The sequence below is a fragment of the Strongylocentrotus purpuratus genome, unplaced genomic scaffold, assembly GCF_000002235.5.
Source record: "Strongylocentrotus purpuratus isolate Spur 01 unplaced genomic scaffold, Spur_5.0 spur5_scaffold_9, whole genome shotgun sequence".
In the NCBI taxonomy this organism is placed as follows: domain Eukaryota; kingdom Metazoa; phylum Echinodermata; class Echinoidea; order Camarodonta; family Strongylocentrotidae; genus Strongylocentrotus; species Strongylocentrotus purpuratus.
The window spans coordinates 21,187,505-21,211,763 of NW_022145615.1; the positions used below are offsets into that span (position 1 = coordinate 21,187,505).

At 34.9% G+C, this 24,259-nt stretch overlaps 1 protein-coding gene and 1 long non-coding RNA gene across 4 annotated transcripts; one reads left to right on the top strand and one right to left on the bottom strand.

The window, feature by feature from the left end:
• Positions 1-483: 483 nt before the first annotated feature.
• LOC577290 (ultraviolet-B receptor UVR8) lies at positions 484-23,180 on the bottom strand. 3 transcript variants are annotated; one of them, XM_030976891.1, is made up of 9 exons: positions 22,856-23,168; positions 21,937-22,023; positions 17,298-17,563; positions 16,346-16,388; positions 15,269-15,470; positions 12,293-12,346; positions 8,594-8,703; positions 7,331-7,455; positions 484-708 (listed from the first exon to the last, which is right to left on the bottom strand). In XM_030976891.1, the coding sequence occupies exons 3-9, from the start codon at positions 17,542-17,544 to the stop codon at positions 527-529; spliced, it is 963 nt and encodes a 320-aa protein (XP_030832751.1). In that variant the 5' UTR covers positions 17,545-17,563; positions 21,937-22,023; positions 22,856-23,168; the 3' UTR covers positions 484-526. The 3 variants fall into 3 exon arrangements, with proteins under 3 accessions (XP_030832751.1, XP_030832752.1, XP_030832753.1); XM_030976892.1 differs by lacking the exon at positions 12,293-12,346 and having other exon boundaries at positions 488-708; positions 22,856-23,164; XM_030976893.1 differs by lacking the exon at positions 7,331-7,455 and having other exon boundaries at positions 613-708; positions 22,856-23,180.
• Positions 3,257-5,893, top strand: LOC752117. Its single transcript, XR_973501.2, has 3 exons — positions 3,257-3,809; positions 4,174-4,259; positions 4,692-5,893. It is a non-coding gene; the product is annotated as an uncharacterized LOC752117 (long non-coding RNA).
• Positions 23,181-24,259: the final 1,079 nt, after the last annotated feature.

A 24,259-nucleotide genomic window follows, 5' to 3' on the forward strand; every position in this document is an offset into this window, starting at 1 on the left:
TCACCGGGTGGAGTGCGGCAAAAGTGCATCAATGTCTCCCCAAAGGAGGATGGTACCACGACAGAGATTTGAACCTTTTACCTTGGGTTCTCAAGTCCATAACTTATATCCACTAGATCTCAACACCAAAACACCTGATCATTTTCCTAAAGTGGACAATGCAACATCTACAGAAGTGCTAGTAGGCACAATGTCCCAATAAATGGACCCAGAATATTGGATTAAACACTCACAACCTTGAAAACACTGGCCGCTACTTATCAGACATAAAGAATTAGACATTTAATGATCACACTTTTGATTTCACCATATCATTTTAACCTTCCCTCTTCCCTACATGCTTTCATACTACATGATATTGCATGGTTTAACTTTTTTTCTGATACTGAAAAAGAAACCTTTTGTCTGTTGAGTGTCAAAAGGGCATTTACTCAGAAAATTTAAAACAGAGTTAATACCCTTCTTGCTCTCAACAAATGATATCAAAATACCTTCCTCCTTGCGATAAAAACTCAAAGCTTTGTTTTCAAGGGATCTTTTTAACAAGATAAATACATAGCTCACCTGTTAATGCAAGGGAATGGCCACTCCCACCCGCCACGCCCACAACGTTGCTACGTCGGGTTGTCTTGCGCTGCGGCGTAAGAAGATCATCACGGCGACTTCCACAAGCTCTCCCCATACCCCAAGCATACAATTCACCAGTTGCTTGAAAAGAAAAGAAAAGCATGAAAACGATCAGTTACATACAAATTAACCAGGTGCTTCAAATATTTAAAATACTTTAGAAAAAAAAATCTTCCTGACTTTGAATGATATCCAGCAGGATGGCAACTGAAAATAAAACAAAAAGAAAAATATTTTTGATCCATACCAAAAATTAGTGCAAAGAGTCTGATCTGACCATATTGGACTATCCATTTCAATGTTTACTTTAATATCATATCCAGAAATAACTTCAATCTTCAACACAACTGAATTCAAATAACAGCTGAAGAGATTTAAATTCTAAAATATCAAAGTATAGTTAGTTTTGGAACAAAGAGAATTAGTACCAAAAAGCATTGTAAAATCGATAGACAAAGTCACAAATCACCATCTCAATATCAGAGGAACATATGTGTCAACAATACCAGAGCTTCCAAACTAAAAGTTACCCCTGCTCCAAGAACACAAAAGGAAAAGGGGGCGTACTGACAAACTTTGTTCATTAAAAACAACTTCAAGTTAGGAGGTATAGAATTTCATGCATCGTCTCAAATACAATGCTCGGATCATGCATGAACTCAGTTGCACTCGAGAGGGCGCTATTGGTGCTACAGGCTGGTCGAGTCAACGGCCCTTACAAGAGATGGATTTGGTTTCTTGCCCGATTCAAGATCAGAGGGCAATGTTATGGGCAACTGCCTCCTCTGTTATTTCAAAGGTCATGGGCTTCTGAAGAAAAAAAGGTTCCTGACTACATGTATATGGTCACAAGAGGGCACTATTCAATTCAGGGTGGATTTACAGGAGCAGTAGTAAAAAGATTTCCTTCATTATGCCATCAATCATAGAAAGTGCCCAAATTGCCTGGGATATTTCCCAATATTTCACTAATAATTCCAATGTTTAAAAGGAATCATGAATTTCTTCTAGCTCCTTTTAAAATCTTTTCATACTTTTAGCAATTTGTTTGTTTGGGTTTTGATTTAATTTTCCTTTCTTTTTGTCTGATCAGAAGAGTTTCATACACATATTACTGTAGTGATAATATCATAAATAGAGACATTTTAAAATACATTATTTTATTTTCTCATTCTTCACTAAATTTATGTGTATCATTCATATACACATACTTTTTATCCTTAAATATTTTATAGATCAGCACTTTCTAACAATATCAATATTGAAGAGACAAGTCCTCCCCTTCCAGGGTGACAAGAGATGGCGCTATTCATTATACCATAATTTACAGCTTGATTCAATGATGTTCACATGGAACTGTTTTGCTTCATCTCTTCCCAACCAATACAGGTTTCAATCGGTCAGAAAGCTGACCCTTTAGTTTTATTTGGATGGATGTCAAATCTTTATTCTTTCAAACACCCATATCATAAGGTCAATGGATGGTAATGAACTGAAAACTTGAATAAAACGAATGTTGTAGTGTAGCTAGAAACTGTAAGAAAAATATTGTTATTAACATTTTCTACATCCTCCCTGTTTAAAATAACTTGGTACAGTGAAACCTGTATATAAAGACCGCTCAAGGGAGACAAGAAAAGTGGTCTTTATGAGCAGGTGGTCTTTACCCTAGTAGTTTTGTGTGTTGCGAAAATATATTTTTCCCCTATTTTTTCCCTATTTTTTCCCTATTTTCTGGAAATGCAGACTATTTTTTCCCTATTTCCTTCAAGAAAATAGGAAAAAAATAGGGCTATTTTTTTCCTATTTTCAAGCACAAACTATTTTTTCCCTATTTTTTTCACCTATATTTTTTTTCAGACTATTTTTTTCCTATTTCCTATAAAAAAACAGGGAAAAAATAGTCCTATTTTTTTCCTATTTTCAAGTACAAACTATTTTTTCCCTATTTTTTTCACCTATATTTTTTTTCAGACTATTTTTTTCCTATTTCCTATAAGAAAACAGGAAAAAAATAGTCCTATTTTTTTCCTATTTTCAAGCACAAACTATTTTCCCCCCATTTTTTTTACCTTCAACTTTTGTGGACTATTTTATTCCTATTTTTTTAAAAGAAAATAGAAAAAAAATAGTTCTATTTTTTCCTATTCTCGAGTACCAAACTATTTTTTCCCTATTTTTTCACCTTCATCTTTTTCAGACTATTTTTTGCCTATTTTCTCAAAAAAAATAGGACTATTTTTTCCCTATTTTTTCATCTTAATCTTTTTCAGACTATTTTTTCCCTATTTTTTCACCTTAATCTTTTTCAGACAATTTTTTCCCTATTTTTTCACCTTTATCTTTTTCAGACTTCTTTTTACCTATTTGCGAGTACTATTTTCTTCCTATTTTTTGCACTTAAATTTTTTATGACATGATACAAATTTGTAAACTATTTTTTGTCTATTTTCTAAACTTGCATATTTTCATTGTTTATGACTGGCATCCTATTCAAAAAGCCCGCTTCTCCTGCCATTATCTCTGTTGTTCATTTTGCGACTTATTGGTTGTTTTTAGCTGTGGGGTCACATATTGAATAGTGAGCTCAAAGATGACCATAAATAAACAATGTGTAAAAAGAAAATGTACGAAATTTCAATATTGTTCCTTTATTAATATTCTTGATTTTATTTACAAACTATAGTAGTGACTAGTGCACTCAAAGATAACCATACATAAACCATGTGTAAAAAGAAAATGTACACATAGAAATTTCAACCAAAAAAAATCTCCTTTATTAATAGAAAAAAAAGCATTCGATCGAGATATTCCCGTTCTATGTGTGCGCAAAGTTTCAACGTAGAGGACAGTACGCAAGTACGTAATTTGAAAATTACCCGTTATTTTTTTTCCCCACTGGCACTGCTGTGCGCATCGGACTTTTGCTGATTTTCGTTCATCAAACGTCTCCAAATCACACCAAAATGTCTTCCAGCAATTATTCTGGTGATGAAATTTCATCAAGAGATAGTGACTCCTCATACTCCGATGCCTCCTTATCCCATTTTAGTGATTCTTCCCAAGAAAATGAGCCCGACAAATGTTCAAAATATTACTAGTCCCACTCGTAGAGAAACGAGTTTGTTGTCGAATTACGGACCATCGACGAGCGGAACTGGCCCCAGAAAACAGCTGAAAAGGTACGTTTATTTCTGAAACTTAATTATATTATGATATATATATTTTTATTGTGTCTGTTGTTGAATATAATGCTACTTCATAGACATAATAGGCCTATAGAATGTTATTTTACGTATCAATATTCCCATGTACTAGTGTTGAGGTTGTAGACTACACAACTTCTTAGTGAAGTGTAGTGAATCTCCAAGTGCAGTGTAGTGTCTGTTAGTGAATGAGTGAATGTAAACAAACGTGATTACAATAAATCCACGTAAAAAAATTCAGATTTTGTACCATTACTACGTCTGTCAATTATTTTGCCTTGCATGATATAATGTTTTGATGTGGTTTTAGGCTAAATTGTATCTCAAATTATTTTTCTAGGAATCAGAAAACACAACCTGCTAAAGCACCACGCAAGAACTTAAGAAGAAGAGCAAGCCTTCCAAGTCCGAGAGTGTGTCTGCGAGGTATGTCCTTACTAAGTAGAAATCTAAATCTATTGTTGATAATTTTTTATGGTTTATTTATTTCATGTTTGTTAGTTAAGATCTGACATCAAAATATTAGAGTAGTTTACCTCATCATTATGCTAGAACAATAATTTGCAGGTGGCACAAGTTCTACCTAGATCTACATTATTTTTCTCTTTCCTTTTTATTTTTTTCTTCAACAAATTGTTCCTTTACTATTTTCTTTTCTGTGTTTTATGTTTTATTTTATGTATGTTCACCCAATATATCTAAGAATAAAATAACTTTTGTACACACATGTTCTGTGCCTTTGAATTTTTCATTATGAAATACATAAATACTTGTAATAAGTATTAATTGCATGTTCATAAATGTACCAATGCATGATTATTCTAACCCCTAACTCACATTTCATTTATATCTTTACAGATCAATTGAAACTAATCAAGCTACAATGTACATGTAACGTACAATCACCATTCGATGCCTGTGAACAGCATGACCAACATCTGTATCCTTTACATTAGTATTTGTTTCCATTTTATTATGTAATTCTTATGTCTAATCATTGAGATTCATAGGCAAGTACAACATGTATGTGTACACAATGAGTGCCTGCATATTGTGAAGATAAAGGACCGTAAGACCATTACTTATGATACATGGTAATGATGGTATACTTTGTAAAACTATTTGAAAATAGTAGCATGTAAGTCTGTCATTTTCTTGTTTATATATATCTCAATGACATGACATGTCATTGATTTTGTAGTAAGTGTTTCTAGATTATGATGATTGTATTAAGATTTTGACAGTTCAATTGAGATTGAGAAAATTATGTAACATGTCAACTGTACAATAGAGCATGCATGCATTGTTGAAAAATCTGTTTTATGATTTATTTTATTTTGTTATCTTTGTAAATAACGAGAATTTTTTTTTTACTTGTCATGATTTTCTTGAGGTTTGAAAATGTTATTACATTATTAAGAGCACTTTGCAATTAAATTGTAATAAAAGAGACAGAAAACAACACTCTCATGTCAAGAATACTGCTTTATTTGGTTACTAGTGAGGGAGAGAGCTTGTGATTGCCTGGCATATCCACATCGGCTCAGTAATAGTCCTGAAACTCACCTGAATACTTTATTTGAACAAAAATAGAAAGCTACATTCTAGGTGGATGATATTTTTTTAAGGCGGAGGCATATAGGAGACGCAGTCGCATTTGTCTTGTTTTTTTTTTTTTAGAGTATAATCGTAGCAAACCATGAACAACTCTATTACTACAACATGTACACTACAGTACTTAACCAAAGATTGTAAATATCAGTTAAGTTCTTTTATTTATTTGCTTACATGAACACACATACTATACTAAACTCATGTCATTGTGTTTACCTCTCGAAAATAAAGTACATGTATTTTATTTGACACGTTCCCTTTTATTCTTTTTGTTTGTTACAGTCCACTGCCATTATAACGAGGTGCTCGGGACCAAGCCAATTTCCTTGTTAAAATGAAATCATGTTATACTCAAGTTACTGAACACATTGGTTTGTTTAAAATTGGGACTGATGAGAATTGCCTGATAATAAAATCTTGGTGTATCCATGTTCGTTATAATAGGAGTGGACTGTATAACATTTTCCATATACCCATTGACTATTTTAAATGTTCTACTGAATGGATTGGACTGAAAGGATGAAGTGAATTTGGCAAACTGAGTAGGTGCATCGATGCAGAGAAAAGAGCTGTAGGAGTAGGGTGACTATTCTACAGTGGAAACTTTTGACAATGAGGTCATGTGCAACCAAGAAATCTTAACCCCCAAAAGCTGTTAAATTACCTTGTCATTTCAGGTATAACTGATCTCTTTATATCAAGTTTGCACTGTATGATTTAATTGAATGTACAGAGTCGTTGACTGGATGTGTGAGATGGTAGTGCTTGAGAAATCCATGAAAGTAAAGGATGAGTGACCCCCCCCCCCCCCCCTATTTCCTGACTATTTTTTTCTGATTTCCTCACTTATTGTCTATTTTTTTCCTATTTCCTTACTATTTTTTTCCTATTTTCTTACTATTTTTCCCTATTTTCTTATTATTTTTTTCCTATTTTCTTACTATTTTTTTCCTATTTCCTTACTATTTTTTTCCTATTTTCTTACTATTTCCCCTATTTTCTTACTATTTTTTTCCTATTTTCTTACTATTTTTTTCCTATTTTCTTACTACTTTTTTCCTATTTCCTTACTATTTTCCCCTATTTTCTTACTATTTTTTCCCTATTTTCTTACTATTTTTTTCCTATTTCCTCACTATTTTTTTTCCTATTTCCTCACTATTTTTCACTGTCCACTAGCACCTAGTTATCACTATTTTTTTACTATTTTCTTCACCATTTTCTACACTATTTTTTCCCTATTTTTTCCCTATTTTTAGGTCTGAAAAATAGGAAAAAAATAGGAAAAAAATAGAAAAAATTGTTTCAAACCTATTTTTTTCCTATTTCCAAAACTATTTTTTCCCTATTTTTTCCTTTAAAAAAAATAGGGAAAAAATAGAAAAAAAATATATTTTCGGGACTATTTTTTCCTTATTTTTCCCCTATTTTTTTCCTATTTTTTTACGACTGGGGTATGTACAGGTTCCTTTAACACACGTTTTAATTGGAAACTCTGCTCAAGGGAGACAAAAAATGCAGACAGGTGGTCTTTCTATACAGGTGGTCACTAAAGCAGGTTTGACTGTAGCATGAAGAAATATCAATGAGCAAGTAAGTAATGTTTGAAAAAATAAATATACATGCAAAAAATAATCAAACATAATCCGATTCAATCGGACTACATTAATTTACCCACCAGTGAGGGCAAGCAAATGGCTAGCTACAGCAGCAATGATGATAAGTGGCTCCTCTAATGGCTTTGGGGACACTATCTCTGCCCTCAATCTCCAATTTGTCCAATTTGTCAACACAAATAAATACCATTTTCAAAACTAAATAAAAACTCAAAATATCTTGAATACAAAGTTATCAAGCACGTTCAACCGAAGCGATTTGCCTACCAGTGACGGCAAGTGAATGGCACGATCCAGCAGCGATTCTGATGACGTTTTCTGGATTATCCAACGGCTTGGGGGATACCATCTCTGCCCTTGTTCCGTTACCCAGCTGCCCAAAGTTGTTTGCCCTATAAGAATGAAAAATAATGACATTTAAAAACTATATTTTTAAGTGTATATTGTGTTTGTTTGATAGTTCAGATCGCTCAGTGTTGTGGCATGTAGCATAACGTGAGCTTGTTAGAAGCCGTCTTTCATGCCTCAGTTTAAACCTAAGTACCATACATTGGTCTACATTGGTCTACATATAAATGATTGATGATGAATATGTAGTGAAGACTAATACCGGTACCACAAAATCAGTTTTTAGAATATATATGCAACCTGCTTTACTATATACAGTCAAACCTGCTTTAGCAACCACCTGTATAGAAAGACCACTGGTATATGAGGACCACATTTTTTGTTTCCTTTTAAATATGGTTTCTCAATTAAACCTGTATGTAAAGACCACCTGCCTATACAGACCACTTTATATGTGTCCCTTGAGTGGTCTTTATATACAGGTTTTACTGTAGCACTAAAAATGTCTTTTCAATAATCATTTTATGAGCAAGTGAGAGACTCAGTAACTTGCCATCCAAATGGGGAGGGAGTTGGAAGAATAATTCATAATCTTGAATTCACCTTAAAGGGATCCGGTAACTTTGTCTCAGATTTTGAAATAAAATTCTGGATTTAGCTCATGATGCAATGATAATTATAAACCTTTAGGTCAGTCAGGAACCCCATGACTTTTACAAGCCAATCGCCTGTCTGATTATCAAGATATTTATGATTGGAATTACAAATTTTGAAAACCGTTCGCCTGACGGTTTTCATAACACTACAGTCTATTGGGGAAAACGAGTATGGTAAACCCGGTCACTCAAAGATTTTTACTTTTTTGAGGCACTTCTTGATCATTTTGAAGCGCATTTTTTTTAGGGCTTCAATATTACACCATATCACAGACACTGATAACACGTAGGGCCGTGTATCTCAGATTTACCACTGTTAAACGATCCCTTTAAAATGTGCACTTTTCACTTTATCCTCTCTATCACAAACAAAAATTGATACCTTCAAAGCTAAGGTTCCTTGCCATTTTGACATTTCCTAAATTTTCCAAAATTAAACACAGAATATTCAATTTTGCAGGGTTTTAGCAAGGCTTTCCGTTTCCATGATTATCTTCTATCTTTATGAATCCCTTCATCTACCTACCCACATCCAGCCACCTGTCCCGACTCAAACAAAAACAGGGTGAACTTCTTCCCGCAGGAAACCTGGACCACCTTTCTGTGCATGATTGGTCGCAGAAAATGGGGTAAAACCTGTCAAAAGTTAGGGGAAAAACAGTTTGAAATGATTAAATGTATATTGGAACAAGTCCTTTCATATACAGTTACAATATAGACATCAAAATGATTAGGGTCATTTATACAAGATAGACCAGTTCGCAACTGTATTTAAATTTCGTCATATTGTTTCATCGATCTGTTTGGGGTTATTGTATGTCAGCAGTCACAAAGTATTTGGGATGCATACATTATCCAAGCTTTCGGGGTTATCACTAATAACTATTGTTATAATGGCATAGAGTTTGAAACATATCTGAAAAGGTCGTTTGTAAAATCCACCTTTATAAACACCAGCTCAAGTTCATGAATGCAAATCATTGTTCATTTTGTATGTACACAAATCAATGAATGTTTGAAACATATGGCCATTGATTTGCATAATGTTTGTCCTACCAGCAACAATTAATGTATGCAATACACTTTGATTATTGAAATACAATCCGTATCAAGGCACTTTTAGTGTAAATGTTGTTACATTGTAAAAATAGTCTATTAATCTTGATATTAAATTTGATTTATCGATCAACAGCAGATAGACAGATTCTCTATCAACTGGTCACACAAACTCAGTCTCTATAACTTTTAATTAAAGGAGCATGGTTAGACATCTTTTACTCTATCTCTCAAAATGACAGTTCATGCAATATTAATATTCATCATCATACTTTCATGCTTTTCTTTCATTTCAATAACAAAACAATATTTCATGTAATTAACAGATAAAAAGGTAATAAGTTTGTTAACATATGATTTATCGTCCTATATAATACTCCAATAATAAATCAGTTACTAATGACCCACAGGAATGAACTTGTACATGTAAAAAATTGATACACAAAAAATATATCTTGATGATAATAGTAGGTGTAGTTCATGCCATTTGATGTATATACATGGGGGTGGGGTGCAAGGGCGGGCTTTATGATTTATATAAAAGTGCATAAAACTTTATTCAGTACGAATGGTTTCTGTAAAGAAGCAATGCATTGACATGCTGTTAGAAGGGCATTAGCATGAGAACTCCAATTTTTTTTTAAATACACTAATTTATATACCATTTCAAGGCCCTTCTGGCAGGCACATAATGATATGCAAAAACCGACATGTAGGGTGTCAGTTTACGACAAGGGAATGACATTCCATTAAAGGTAAAGACCAGTATTGGAAACGCCCCAATTTCAAAAAATGAAATGGAAGCTCTCATTACCAATCATGTGAAAGAATATGTTTTGACTAATACATGATGATAAAAAATTTGCCGGGAAACCGCCTAATAATTCATATATTTGGTAAATTTGTTTCTCTCATGGTCTGTGAGAGATATAGGGTAGTCCCATATACATCTTTCTGTGTACAGTGCTTGTAACTTTACGAAGAATGGGCCAAATTTCTTATCATTTTGACGATTCCAGAACCTTGCAGATGCTAGATGCTAGATGATCAACCTTTTCTGATCGATTCCACAACGTTTCTTTCACAATGCAATTGCATGACCATAACTGGCCTTTACCTTTAAGGGATAACAAATTATTTTGTTGCAGTCATGGTAAAAACAATAAATATGAAAAAATGTCAATATAATGCTACGTATATTTACAAAGTATCATAGATAAAGTCTTTCAAAATATAAAAGGGGCCTGAAAAAAGGAGAAGTAAGAACTGTCCAAAAAGAAAGAAAATAGTTTTCAAACCATTTTCAAGAGGATTAAGAATCATATCTTCTTTAACCATGTGACTGAACTTGGGATGATGTTGAAAATACATACTGGACTACTGGTATTCTAAGAAGATGAGAAGTAAATTATTTCCAATTGGCAAATTTTTGCAGAGATCTTCTTTTTTTTTTAAATCAATTTTATTCTTCCTTCTGTTTTTCACCTTTTCTCTTCAGAAAAGGAACAAAAGGGTATAGAGGAATGCAAATTAGGCTCTTCTCATATAAATTCTTGTTTTCTTCAAAGGATAACATTATCATGAGACATAATTTGGAGTGTCCGGGGGATATGGGAAAAGGTTGTATCATCTTCTTTTTAAGTCATCTTTGCCCCTCTCCCTTTCTTTATCTTCTCTCTTTTCCTTAGTTTTAATCATCTGTTGTCTTTCATTTGGAGGGCACATGCCCTAACCAGAAGCCACGCCACTGTTATTTTACATCTTTATCCAGTTAATACAATACGTGCAGATGCACACTTTATAATGATAACCCTACCAATACCTCGGACCAAACTTCTATGTGTATGTCAAATTATACACATACCACACCGTGTAAAATACCCCACCACAAATACCACACACCTGTATGAGATGGGAGATAGAAAGTGAAGATCAATGAAATATGAAAATGCAATGATTTACAAAAGAAAATGGACAAGAAAATGTTAATTTAGTATTTCCACATATATCCTACACATTACACTGTACTACTACAGCAAACTTATAAGTCACTCATTTCCCAAATTATTTTATGATATGGAAGTGCAAAGGAAAAATCCATTTGATAATGCTCTTTAATATTCTTGAATATTTCTCCTATGGGTTTACGTCCAGTGTAAACAATTCTTGTATCTTTATAACGTATATATGTATATTAAAAATAGAAAATTTAAGAAAGTGTTTAAAAAATACATCATGTCACCAGCTAGGTAATGGACGATACGGGGGAGGGGGGGGGGCTGACCTTTGGGAGGAGAGTCAACAGACTCTCAGTTTACAATAAAATTCTCTCTTAATTCTTTACTTTGGATTCACTATTGTTAATTTCGTATTTTCTGTACATTATAACAATTTATGTTTGATTTTCTTTTCGTCTTCTTAATCTTTATAGGCAGTCACTCATGCCAATAATGTTTTCTTTTCTTTTGATTTGATTTGTGTATTTTGCATATGTTTCTTTTCTGCTATTTTTGTTAGTAATATAATTTGTATACTTTTATTCAGTTCACACAGACTTTCCGAAAAACAGCTGTTAGGGCTGAGAGAGTTACCATGTTTAAATAAATGAATGGAGACAAAAATGATGAAAATGCAAAATGCATTAACTAGCTACAATGTAATATATATGTACTTTGCTAAAATTGTTTGCAAAATAAAAACAAAAATCATAAGGTGATTCATGCAGCGCAGGTGTCTCTTTTAGCATGCCATGCAGATATTTTGACAAGCAAAATGGGGTAAAAAAACAAAATGTATTCAGTATTTTGCATCAGTCTCCATTGGTATGACTGAGGTATTAATATTACAACCCATTAGGTTAGCATTCCCTGCCATTTAATGTGCTGCCATGGTTTTGGGATGGTATGCAGGGCCCTGTTTCACACAACTTGTTATCATTAACAAATGCTAAATTTCTATGACAAAGTTGCTCTCAGCCAATCAAATGCTACGATTTCAGTAGCTTATAACAGCTTTTGGAACTTGTGATTGATAGGAAGCTTTAATGAAACAGGGTCCTGCTCATTAAAAGTGCTCTCTTTGTGGTCAATGGGTGGAGGTTGGGTGTGGCTATATAGGGTGTGGCATTTTGGTATATGATAATGGGGGTATGGGTGGGGTGGGGTGGTACCTCTACAGGACCTTCCTTTCCAGAGAGTTCATCTTTTAGATGCTGTTTCATGATCTGTTCGGTGAGTAAAGACTATAAACGTTAGATATTAAACCTGGAGGCAAAAGAATTATATATCACAACTACATATATTGAGATTTTCATGGTCGCAGCTACCATTTCACGGCCGTAGGCGCTATTTGAAATTTATCAAAATTTACCGGGAGCACTGGTAAATTTTTATATTCAATTTTTCTCAAAAGCAGAAGTGTTTTAGGGGCTAAATTTTCTAGTGCTTATAATTCATCCACAGGGGCATCCAAATATATCAAAATTGTCAAGAATCGCTATCCACCCAATTTTCAAAATTTCCCCAAACTTCGTATTATCTTTAACTAAAGATAAATACCTTTAATCTGAACCAAAAGGCAAATGAAACATTCCTTTCCATGTCTCTTTCATTTCATATCACCGATCTTATACAATGTTTTCCCGATACCTTGGGCATAAAAAATGAGTCTCTTAAAAGACCTACCCCGCCCCTAATGAAAATGAATGTGAAGGGGTATGGTAAAGAAAAATATTCTGCTACATTATTAGAACCAATAATATAAACCTAGGTGAGGATGAATAACTACATCTATAATACCGGCAATACTAAAAATAACAACAACAATTGAATTGTTTACCCAGGGTAAAATCATTACATACATTTATAAAGCTGTTTTATTTCGATTTTAGTTCTTTCTGGAAAACAAATGTTAATGACAAAAAGCTAGTTTCTGTATACAGCCTCTTTCCAAGTGCATGTTGTGTTCAATCAGATTTAATTTGTTTAATTAACTGCTAATCAGCAGCTTTATCAGTGATCAGGCTTGTCGAGGTAAGTGCATCTTTAGCAAACACTTGAGTCAAGAACAAACACAATACATAAGTGGTAGGAGATAGAGATGAGGATACATGTAGATTAAGTAGATGAGTTCACAAATTAGGTGACACGACATTTGCTCCTGCGACAATTGCTCCGGGCTTTATTTCGTCTAAGATGTAGGGTTAGGGTTAGGGTTAGGGTTTCAATAGGGTTTTATGTTAGGTTTAGGGTTAGGTTTAGGGTAGGGTATAGTGTTGAATCCAGGGTTGAAGTTAGCCATTCGATTAGTGTATGAAATTTACAGCGGAGCAATTGTTGCCGGAGCAAATGTCATGGAATCCACAAATTATGCATTCAGATTGCTAGATCCTTTACAAATGCCGACGAATTTCACTCATTAAGCAGGTAACATATTAAGGTATTTTTATTTCCAACCTCCCCCCCCCCCCCCCCCCCAAAAAAAAAAAAAAATTATTACAATTATTTTTGTTATTATAATAATCATAATAATGAAAATAATAATAATAATAATAATAAATAAATAAAAATGAATATAAGAAAATGAAAATAGTTTTTACAAGTATAGTGAAGAAGCATCAGAGATTTGTAAACAATAATTAGAAGGGACTGAATAGATAACAGCACACTAAATATCTGCATAAACTGAAAATAAACAAAAATACAGGGCACATCAAAAGAACTCGATATATTTCTCAATGCTTGTGTTAAAGTATAGTTCTACATTTCAAAATAATAACGAAGAAATGCATGGAGAGAATGAAAGTGCTCAGTTAACATGTTGGGATGAAATAGAGAAAATTATGTGAAATTTTTGAGCTCTCAATGAATCCCTCTTCATCCTCTCAAAAAACAAGATGTATTTCATATCTGAATGGTAAACTTTGTACTAAACTGAATCATTCAATAGCTAATGTAATAAATTGCACGATTTTATTTGAAGTGTTGACTTAACAATAATTTTGAGAATTTTGAGCTCTCAATAAATCCCGCTTCATCCTCCAAATTTGAGTTTTCACTGCACTGAATCATTCACTTGCTAATAGAATAAATCACACGTTTTGAAGTGTTGCCTTACGGATCTTATCTTGTTCAATAACACTTGTCTGATAAGGAGTATAATGGGCCTATTGATATCATATTCTGATAACTGTATCATATCATATGTCAGGAGGGAGTTAAAGACCAATCCTGCTTTAATTTATGGGCTCAAAGGTAAATTTTTGGTATGAAAAATAAGGCGGTAATTGGTGCAAAATAAACTTAATATGGGGTCATACGTGTATAAGGTGAACAAAATAGCATTAAGGCTAATTACAGTGATTTATAGTTTCAAAGGTCTAACTTTATATTTTTGTGTATTTGTTTTCTCCTTTGTTTTATCGCTATTTGATGCAAGTTGCAGTTCTACTTGATCAGATTGGAGTTTTTAATGTCTTTTGGTTTCAAGAGATGTAATTATTCAGAAAACTATTTCATTTCATAAATTGGTTACACAGATAATGTCATACAAAACTATAGTATATGCTTTATGGAACCTCCTTCTGTAATATCAGAAAATAAATCTCTTAAAATTCAAACATCAAATACTAATCATATTTGTACATTTGAATCAAAAATAATTTTTCTGATTAAAAAATTTATTAAAACTATTCATTTTTTAGCTTGATTTTTGTTGCCCCTACCATCTAATAACTGACTGGTGCAATTATCTTAGCAGGTCGAAGCAATACATCCTATGGGTTAAGGGAGGACGGATGAAAAAAGCACCCCCCACAAAAACTTTTTTTTTTTTTTTTTTTTTTTCCTTCTTTTTTTTGTTTCTTCTTCTTTTTTAAAATAAATTTGTGTGTGTGTGTGTGTGTGCTTGTTAGACAATGTGGGAGTGGAACGGCTACTCCAAGGTGCTTGGGACCACCTATCCCCCCTACCAAAAAAAGAAAAGAAAAGAAAAATGGTATACGGCGCAGGTCTTGCCCGGCACTCTTCATGATTAAACTTTGAGAGCCTTTTAAGCAAAGTGATGCCCTATTACACCAAAACAGAAACCATGCCTACATTCTAAAAGCCTTAACAAAGAGCAACACACACACTATCCATACACCTACCTGGTTCTCTTTATAGTTCTTGACGCGGAAGTCGTACCCCAGCTGGACGTAGAAGTTGTTCCCGCAGCTGTAGGCGCGGCCATTCTCCAACCAGACCACGGTGTGCCGGCTACCGCAGGCCACCCCCGCCACCTGAGAGTCATGAGGGCCAAGCCGCAACCTCTGAGGGCTAGTGTGGGTTGCTTTGTCTCCACATCCAAGCCTGACAAATAAATTCACCAAAATTAAAATCACACATTTCATTTCATTTCATTTCTTTATTATGTCCATAGAGGATAATTGTTCATATTTACATTTACAATCTTGCTCCACAGTGATTTCACAGGAACAACATATAATTGACAATCATAAGTACATATATATCAAAGAATATCACAAAATCATTAATCCAAGATTTATAAAAGTTCATTGTTCAAATATCAACAGTGCAAAAAGTATCAATTGTTTCATTTTGTAAGTTAATTTTACTCAACAAAAAAACTTACGGAAAGATGCAGAAAATATATGACGTAATGCAAGGTAATTCTTAAATAAACTGATTAAAATCCACCTTAAAAGGGTGATTTATTTTTAATGCATAAAAATGATTGTTGATTTACCTAGATATTAGCTCTTACAATAGAATCATATGTTTAAGGGGAAGGCCATCCTGATATTACCAGTAAGTTGGTTTTGATAGAAGCATAATAATGAGAGTAACAGGTGAGTGAAAGTTTGAGCAAAAACCATTTACAAGAAAGTTATTATACTTATGTATGATTGCAAATTTTCTTAGGAGAAAAGTTTTTGAAATTTTTAGTAGAGGACAAGTGGGAGGGATCCTCAAAATTTACATCACAGAGTTGCCATTTTGTGTTTGATTGATCACACCTTCGAAATTCATAAATTTCTTATTTTTTATCGAATTTTGCTTTAATCTTCACTGACCTGTATCTCTCATTTTTCTGCTTCTATTAAAACCAATAGAATATCAGGGTGGACTTCCCTTTATTCCTGTATATTCATGTTCTGATACTCTATATCCTTCATACTGTGAAGAATTAAATTGCTATCTTGTCATTGGTCTTATATACTTACTGTCCACTGTTGCCATTTCCCCAAGTCAGGACCTCATCCTGGCCTACAAGAGAAGAACATGAACAAGATGTGATATACGGCGTGGTGACAGTGAAGATGAAAAATAAGCAACCGGTTTGAATTGATGCAGGGCATTTCCTTGAACTTTAATGTATTAGCAGAATTTAAACCTAAGCAGAAGTTGAGTGTATCATACTTGGCCAGTAGCTGTCTAAATAATAATTTGAAGAATCAGAAACGAAATAGTCACACAATACAAAAGCGAAGGTCTAAACTAAATAGGCGCAAGCACCTTAAAAATGAGATGCTTCACCTGGCATGACATGATATTTTTTCATATTATTCCACAAGACTTTAGGAGAAATTTGTGATCTATGAGAAGGTAAATGCATTTTAGTAATGGCAAATATCTTGAGTCCTGTTATAGGAAACCTTGATTGTAAAATGTCAATATCAAATCATATAAAGGTAAGTATAGAAATAATCGTTCCCTGAGCTGAAGGAGACATACATGTACTTGTACACAAGTATTCTGAAACACAAAAAGCCTGTCTTCATTTGCTTGAGATTGCTAAATATCCTGCTAATTGAACTATCCCGATCACAAATTATCCAATTGATTTGCGTCTTCATCAGCCCGGAGTTGCAATTAGCGGGATATTTGGTCAAGATAATCATCACAAGATATCTTGGGCTAGTTTGCAAAATATCCTGCTATTTTTCCAGTGCGTCTTCACCAGCCCGAAGACTCGCATTAAGTGAAAGCTGAGCAAAATATCTCGAGCTAATTTCTCGAGCTTGAGTTTCAAGTTCTGAGGTCAAGTCTCGAGCTGATGAAGACGCGATTTGTAACTTCAGGATTAATTATTTCCCAAATCTGAAATAGCGGGCTATTTGGTAATCTCGAGCTGATGAGGACAGGCCTAAAGAAAAGAGCTCCCTGACACCCTACCTGTGACAACAGCTGTATGGCTTGACCCGCATGAGATATGTTTGACGCGATGCGATCTGACAAGAGAATCCCCGTGATCCACGAGGGCTCCCTCCGAACTCACGTTCTCTCCAGATCCACCATGGCCATGCTGACCGAACTCGCCGCAACCCCACGACAGCAGCAGGCCCCGATCCTGATCCAGGTCAGTAACCTTTGACATAGAGGTCAGGTCGTCCATGTCATCCATGTCATCGAGTTGGGGCATGAACTCTACTTCTTCCACTCTGCAATGTGAGTTCATATAAGATATGGATAACTGTTTATGTTCTCCTTACCGGTATTCAATTTCAAAAACTGAATACAAATTTAAAAGTTTCAAACCATTCGTTCAGCATATACCTGTCTCGGTAATAATCCATAATCTCCTATACATGTAAAATGAAATCCTAGACTGGCACATTGTCTTGAAGTATGTGTATATATTGTACATACATTGTGACAAAGGTTGAAGTTGGCAATCCATTGTTTGTTCCATTAGTTGACCAAAGCCGACAAAGAGTTTGTATATGAAGCCTCAGAAAACTCACACTGCAATACCGGTATATAGAAAATGCAACTGTACATTTTTTTACCAATATCACATCGTGCCTGACGCATCAAATATGGGGTGTCTAGAGTTTCCTGAAAACACCACCACGACATACATACTGCTCTTATGTTCCCCCAAGGTAATATCTTTTGCTGGAAATGGCAAAATAGCTCACACTATAATATGCAGACTTGAATAAAAAATTCCCAGACAGGTGGAGCCTTCAACAAAATTTCCATGAATAATGTTGCTCATGATGTCATGACTACCAAAATTGAATGAAGAACAATTTCAAGACCTTTGAAAAAATACTGAACAATCTTGAGCCCCTACGTCAATATGCTATTGCTATATGATCTACTTTCAATTGGCAGGTGATTGCGATTTATTAGAATGTAAATTGACACCTGCCCATGTTTTTCAACAAAAAAAATACACAAGCAATGTTCTTATTTAATATCTTGATTCATATGCTGCTTGTGATTAAGGAAATTGCTTTGAAAAATAAGCAATCAATAAAAATATACATGTGTCATGTAGGCCTAAATTCAATAAAGTGGCAAAGAGTCTAAAATGCTGCAGTAACAATGACCGTATACACTTGTATAATATATATGTTATCAATATCAGATGAGAATCATTTTATCTAACTATATAGTCATCACAGCACTGGTAGTACATGGATTATTAATGTCCAGCTTCTGATCCCCAAGAAAAAAAAGATTAGTTCCCACGACCATATAGCTAATTGTTCGTATTAAACAGTTGTGATTGATTCAAATCTGTAGATCACAACTTGATATCGATCACAACTCTGTAGTGAAAGGCAATCAAGTTTGTAAGAATTGATTGAGATCTCGTTATTAATCTAGATCAATCAACTGGTTTACCAACATATTAAAATTTATGGATGTGTCTTTTCTGGGGATCTAGTGACAAGTTATTCCATTAACCTGAAGCCTTGGTCACAAATGCCATTACGAACTGCTACGAACACCGTACAAACGATTTTCAGGCAATGGAAATTCGGGAAGACAATGGAAAAACAGGGACATTCGTACAAAATAATCGTTTGTACGAACCTTTGTGACCGTAGCTTATTATCAATAAATGAACTACAATACTTGGAATCCAGTCTGCATACATTACATGTTGCTATGTCAGGCAAGCATTGGGAAAGCTTTCAGGTTTTCAAGAACAAGCTTTCTTTACGAAGTATGCATAAAACTTGATATACTGTATGTAAGTAAACCGGTTTATTGCAACACTGTATAAGACAAGGCTCAGTGCATTTAGCAATAATACTTTTATGAGGACATTAGACTTAGAGTTGTGTCTTTGCAACTGTCTCCCAATTTCAAAGGCCAAAATCAAACATAAAAATAGAAAATCTTGATGCTACAATGTGATTGTAGCTAGTACATTGGCAATTATAAAGATAAGTCCAATTGCATAGAACAGTTGTATTGCAAAAACAAAGAAATAATTCCATACCTTATGTGATAATATTCTCCCAAACGCTTTAAGACTTTATTATTAGACGAAGAGAAGCAATAAGCACTGCCATTATTCAAAACAATGACTACATCCATACATACTCAAAGTCCACAGTATGTGTTATATAGTGGCAGTATAATGGCCTACTGTATAATAGGGAGCCTTGATTAACAAACAAATGTTTTCTATAGAAGTGTTTGCTGAACAAATATATCTGTTACACCATGGATTGCCCATTTGCGATATATTACGTAACCCATTTAACACCTCGCAGACAAAGATCAGACTTCAGCTAGACTTCAAGGAGTCAGGGCTTTGATTTGACTAATAAAACAGTACATAATCATAATTGCTGTTTCAATGAATCAATGAATTTCCTGGAATCTTTATCACATAGTTGAATGGTAGGTCTTCCACTCTAATAGTATCAATTCATCCCATGTGAAATAGTACCTATTCTTTCCAGTGAAAAAAATACACAGAGGCTCTGGGCGAATTAGCCCCCGAAAATCAAAAAAGAGCCCCTGTAAATTTGCATAGAGTTCAATGCAAAACAAGTTTTAGAGTGTTAATTTCATGCAGGCAAGCTTGAAAAGTAGCCCCCGAAAAATAAATATTAATTTTCCACCTGATTCTTTCTAAAATGTCATTTTCAATCTACCCGTCGTGTAATACCAGTATGTAGAAAGTACTCTGCTGATGTGCTGCAGCAAAATGTGGGTCCTCATATTAACTAAAAGGTCAATAAATCCATTTTAAGCTCAATATTCCTTGCCTCAAGATGCCAGTCTAGTTTTCATTTGGCACTTGCAGTACAAGTCGCTTTTGTATTTTACTTCTTAAACGATGTGGTACTGTTCCCATGGTAACGGCCCAGTAAACATGTGTGTCTACATGCCTACTGGTGCTCAGAGAGGCATGGAAATCACTGAAATATTAATGTGAAACACTTGAAGGCTCCACTGGTCTGATCAATTAATTATCCTTTTAACTTCTTCTTGTATTTCATCATGGTTTATATCTTCTTTTATCCCCAGGGTTGAGATAGGTGTGTGACCTTGTTACGTGAACCTTGTTCCAGTGGGTAAATATATAGGTGAGAGCCAGAAGGATATAGGCCTGTTTACATCAGCCCGAGTTAACCAAATAGCCACTATTTCTGATCCGGGAAATTAGCCAGGTCACAAAATAGCGGCTATTTGGCAGGTGAAGACGCAAATAGGAGGCTATTTTCTCGGGAAATCTTCCCAAGATATCTTGGGCTAGTTTGCAACAAAGCGGCTATTTGAGGTCCGTCTTCACCAGCCCGAAGACTCACACTATGCGTGAACACTGAGCAAATTTCTTGAGCTCAAGTTTAAAGCTGATGAAGAGTCGATTTGTAACTTCGGGCTAATTTCCTGCATCACAAAATAGTGGGCTATTTGGTCAACTCGGACTGATAAAGACAAACCTTATATGTAAAAGCTGTTTACCGTAAATTTCTGTGTATAAGGCGCACTTTTTTGCTGCCGAAAAAAATTGAAAGTCGGGGGTGTGTCTTATACACAGGTTTTTTTTTTTTTCTTCAATTTTCAATTTATTGCGCTATGCCTGGCAATGTCTCCCAGCTCAGTAATCAGTGTGTTGACTCACCACTCGGAAACTACAACAACACTCAAATTTGTCTGTCATCTTGGTTTGAAAGTAATATGTCTAATAGATCTCAATATGTAGTTTATAATAATAATTCCTCAAATTTTATTTCTTTAACAAATGGTGTACCACAAGGTTCTATCCTAGGTACTCTATTGTTTTTAATTTACATTAATGATCTAACACATTCTTCTAAAAAAGACATTGTTACTATTATTTGTGAGAAGTTCACAAGCACAAATCAGGGCCTTCAACTGCACCTCGATGTTAAATGAAGGTCCTTCCCCGCATGGGTTTTCGGCAACAAAACAACAACAAAATAGGGGTGTGCCTTATACACAGGTGCGCCTTATACACAGATATTTACGGTATGGACCTTCTTTCTTAATGTAAAACACTAGAACACTGCATGAAACACAACTTTATATCAATGGAAAGCTGAATGAATGTAGAATACAAATATAAAGGAATTCAAAATAATTACCCTTTCAGTATTGCAAAAAAGCACATTAAAAAATTTCATTCTCTGCACTCTTCCAAATGACTGGTCAACAGGGGTCAAATTAACATAACATGTGGACCTGATCGGCTCACCTATATAGCTGAGGGGATTAGCCATGCTTATTTAATGCAAGGTAATTGTGAATATGAGTACATGTACTCCACATAAGATGATGTCATCAAGTCGATAGCTAGTTTTTAGGTCGACAACCTTCCGATTGTCAAAACCTAACCTAGAACCCAACTCTAATCCTTATCCTAAACCTAACCTAAAACCTAGTTGCAAACCTAACCAACATAATTATACCCTAGATGAAATAAATCCCGGAGCAATTGTCGCCAAAGCATATACCTTAAAACCAATCAATTTTATTCATTTACCCCAGGTAAATATGTTTCTTTTAATTCAGATGTGTTGGACATTATGATACATACCTGTGCTGTGACAACAATCTTTCTTCATATTGTGCTTTGCTTTGGTTCAGGGGGTGTTGCAGTCTTTATTTGTTTGATTTGGTTAACCTGTGAAACAAAATGAAATGATAGAAGAAAATTAATTGTAATAAAATTATGATTATAAACGACCTACTGTAATACACCAGTTTCAGCATGAGAAAGCAGTTACGGTACTAAAAGGAAAAGGTATGTTCCATTATTTATCTTGTTATTTCATTTTATTTCAGTATTTCCAATTATTTACAAATATAACTTCACATGATGAAACATCTAAACCAGTAAAACAGATGTATAAGTTATAAACAGTAAAACAGATGATATCTGTAGGCCAGACTAATTCCTATATTATACACAATAGAGTTTCAAAATAGTTTGATTTGTGTTTGTGTAAATGGGTAATAATCTGGATTCGACTTCAACTAAAGTCCAATTTTTGATGAGGAAAATCATATAAACCATGTGAAGACCAATTAAGATTAAAGTTAGAACATTATAGAGGCTCAATTACTGAAATTGATACTCAAATTTGACAACATCATGAACATGTACCGATCATATGAAAATAAACTTTATTTCCAATTTTGAAAGGTTATTCACTTTCAAATGTGTAAGGGTAGATTTACTGTAGGCTTACCTCCTTCATAAGGTATTGAACGGTTTCATCTTGACTGACAAACACAAACGTTAAGTAGATTAACGGTTTATTAAAATAGCCTCTGTATATGCCTACGGCCTAATACTAGCCCTACATGTTTGCGCGCACACGACAGCCCGACTTCACCGCAACCAGGTAATCCTCGCACGGGGAGTGGGCGGGGGACAACATAACAATGAAGGCCACCTTACAGCCCCTTACAGCCTACCACCACATCACAATTGGCGGTTGAAAAACACTTACCAATAATAAAGTTTGTCTCTTTTCGATGAATGGAATTGTATCATACACTTGTCAGATTTCACCAGACATATGGCATGTCACTGTCCGGTCCTTAGTCACAAGACGTTTCGACGAAGAAGTCTGCTAAAAACTTGTCGCACATTGCTCCACCAATCTGCCGTCTGACAACTTCGCTGATTTTAAAAGCGTTCGTGGTTACCAAAGATTTGATTGGCCCCACCTGCATGTACCCAATACCCCTCGCTGTACCCCCATTCGGAGGAACGTGAGATGCACAGGTGCCGAAGCGCGGGTACATGTATTTTGGGAAGGATGATAAAATAGCCCGGTCGTCTGGTAAAACGGTCATGACCTTGAAAATTCGTTTGTGGGAATGTTGAGTTCAAAGATGCCTTTGTATGTAAATATTTAGCGCAAAGCGGAAATATGAAAACTGTGCATTACAATTTGAAACAAGATACTGAAAGTCAGAGAAAAACAAAAAACAATCAGATAACCAAAAAAGCGTGGGTAAAGGAAAAGGTTTATGTACGTGTTTATTTTATTTTTTTTTTTTGTGGGGAGGGGTGTAGCAGAATTGCGGTAAAATACAGACGAAAAACCGAGACACAAACTACACCAGTGGCGAATCTCGGGGCCCGAGGGGGGGGGGGGGTTCTCCCCTGATGGCCAAAAATCAGGTAAATTTGACCTTTTTGAAAAAAGAAAAAAAAAAGAAGACTAGGCCCCCTACCCTGGCGCAAGGGGAGGGGCGGGTGTTGATTCGCCGCTAAACATTTTCTCCCGAATTGGGTCCCCTATTTGGTCCCTTCCCTTCCCGCAGGCTGGATCCGCACCTGAACTACACTGCATGCAAAACGACAGAGAGGGGATGCAGAGAGCGATGAATTAATGTATGTGGGCGGCCTTCAGTAATAAATGAAAGGAAAAAATGATTCAATTCGATTAGCAAAATAAGCTAATGTGTTTTAGGTAATTATGGTCAAAGGATCATCCAGGGGCAGGCACGTTGCCACGGGGGGCACGGGGGGGGGGGGGGGAATGTGCCCCCGTAATGTTACACTGGCAGGTCTTCTTCCATTGGGTAGGCCTACATCCCTCTTTGTAGTATTGTCGTATATGGGGTGTGCAGGTGGACCACTATTCTTTCTTTTTTTCTTCTCATTGAAGATATTATGTCCTTTTTGCAGCCAACCTCAAATTCTGTAGAACTTTGCAGGAATTATGAATATGTCATATATGCCTTATCTGTGAAATGTAAACGTTATAGCAGTGTCCTTATATTCAAATTATGCAAAGAAACCCGTTTACTTGCTAAACTTCACTGTCACTGATGTCAGACACTATTGTCAGTATTGAGTGACTGACTGGCTTTTTTTCTTCTTCGGTAATAACATAAATAAA

Bases quoted from the DNA above. Each gene is read 5' to 3' on its own strand.
- LOC577290 (XM_030976891.1), bottom strand. From the start codon at position 17,544: ATGCCCCAACTCGATGACATGGATGACATGGACGACCTGACCTCTATG. The intron at 12,347-15,268 runs GTAGGTGTATGG...CTCACCGAACAG, and splicing joins AGAACTATAAAGAGAACCAG to ATCATGAAACAGCATCTAAA. The intron at 7,456-8,593 runs GTAGGTAGATGA...TCATTCTTATAG, and splicing joins GGACAGGTGGCTGGATGTGG to GGCAAACAACTTTGGGCAGC.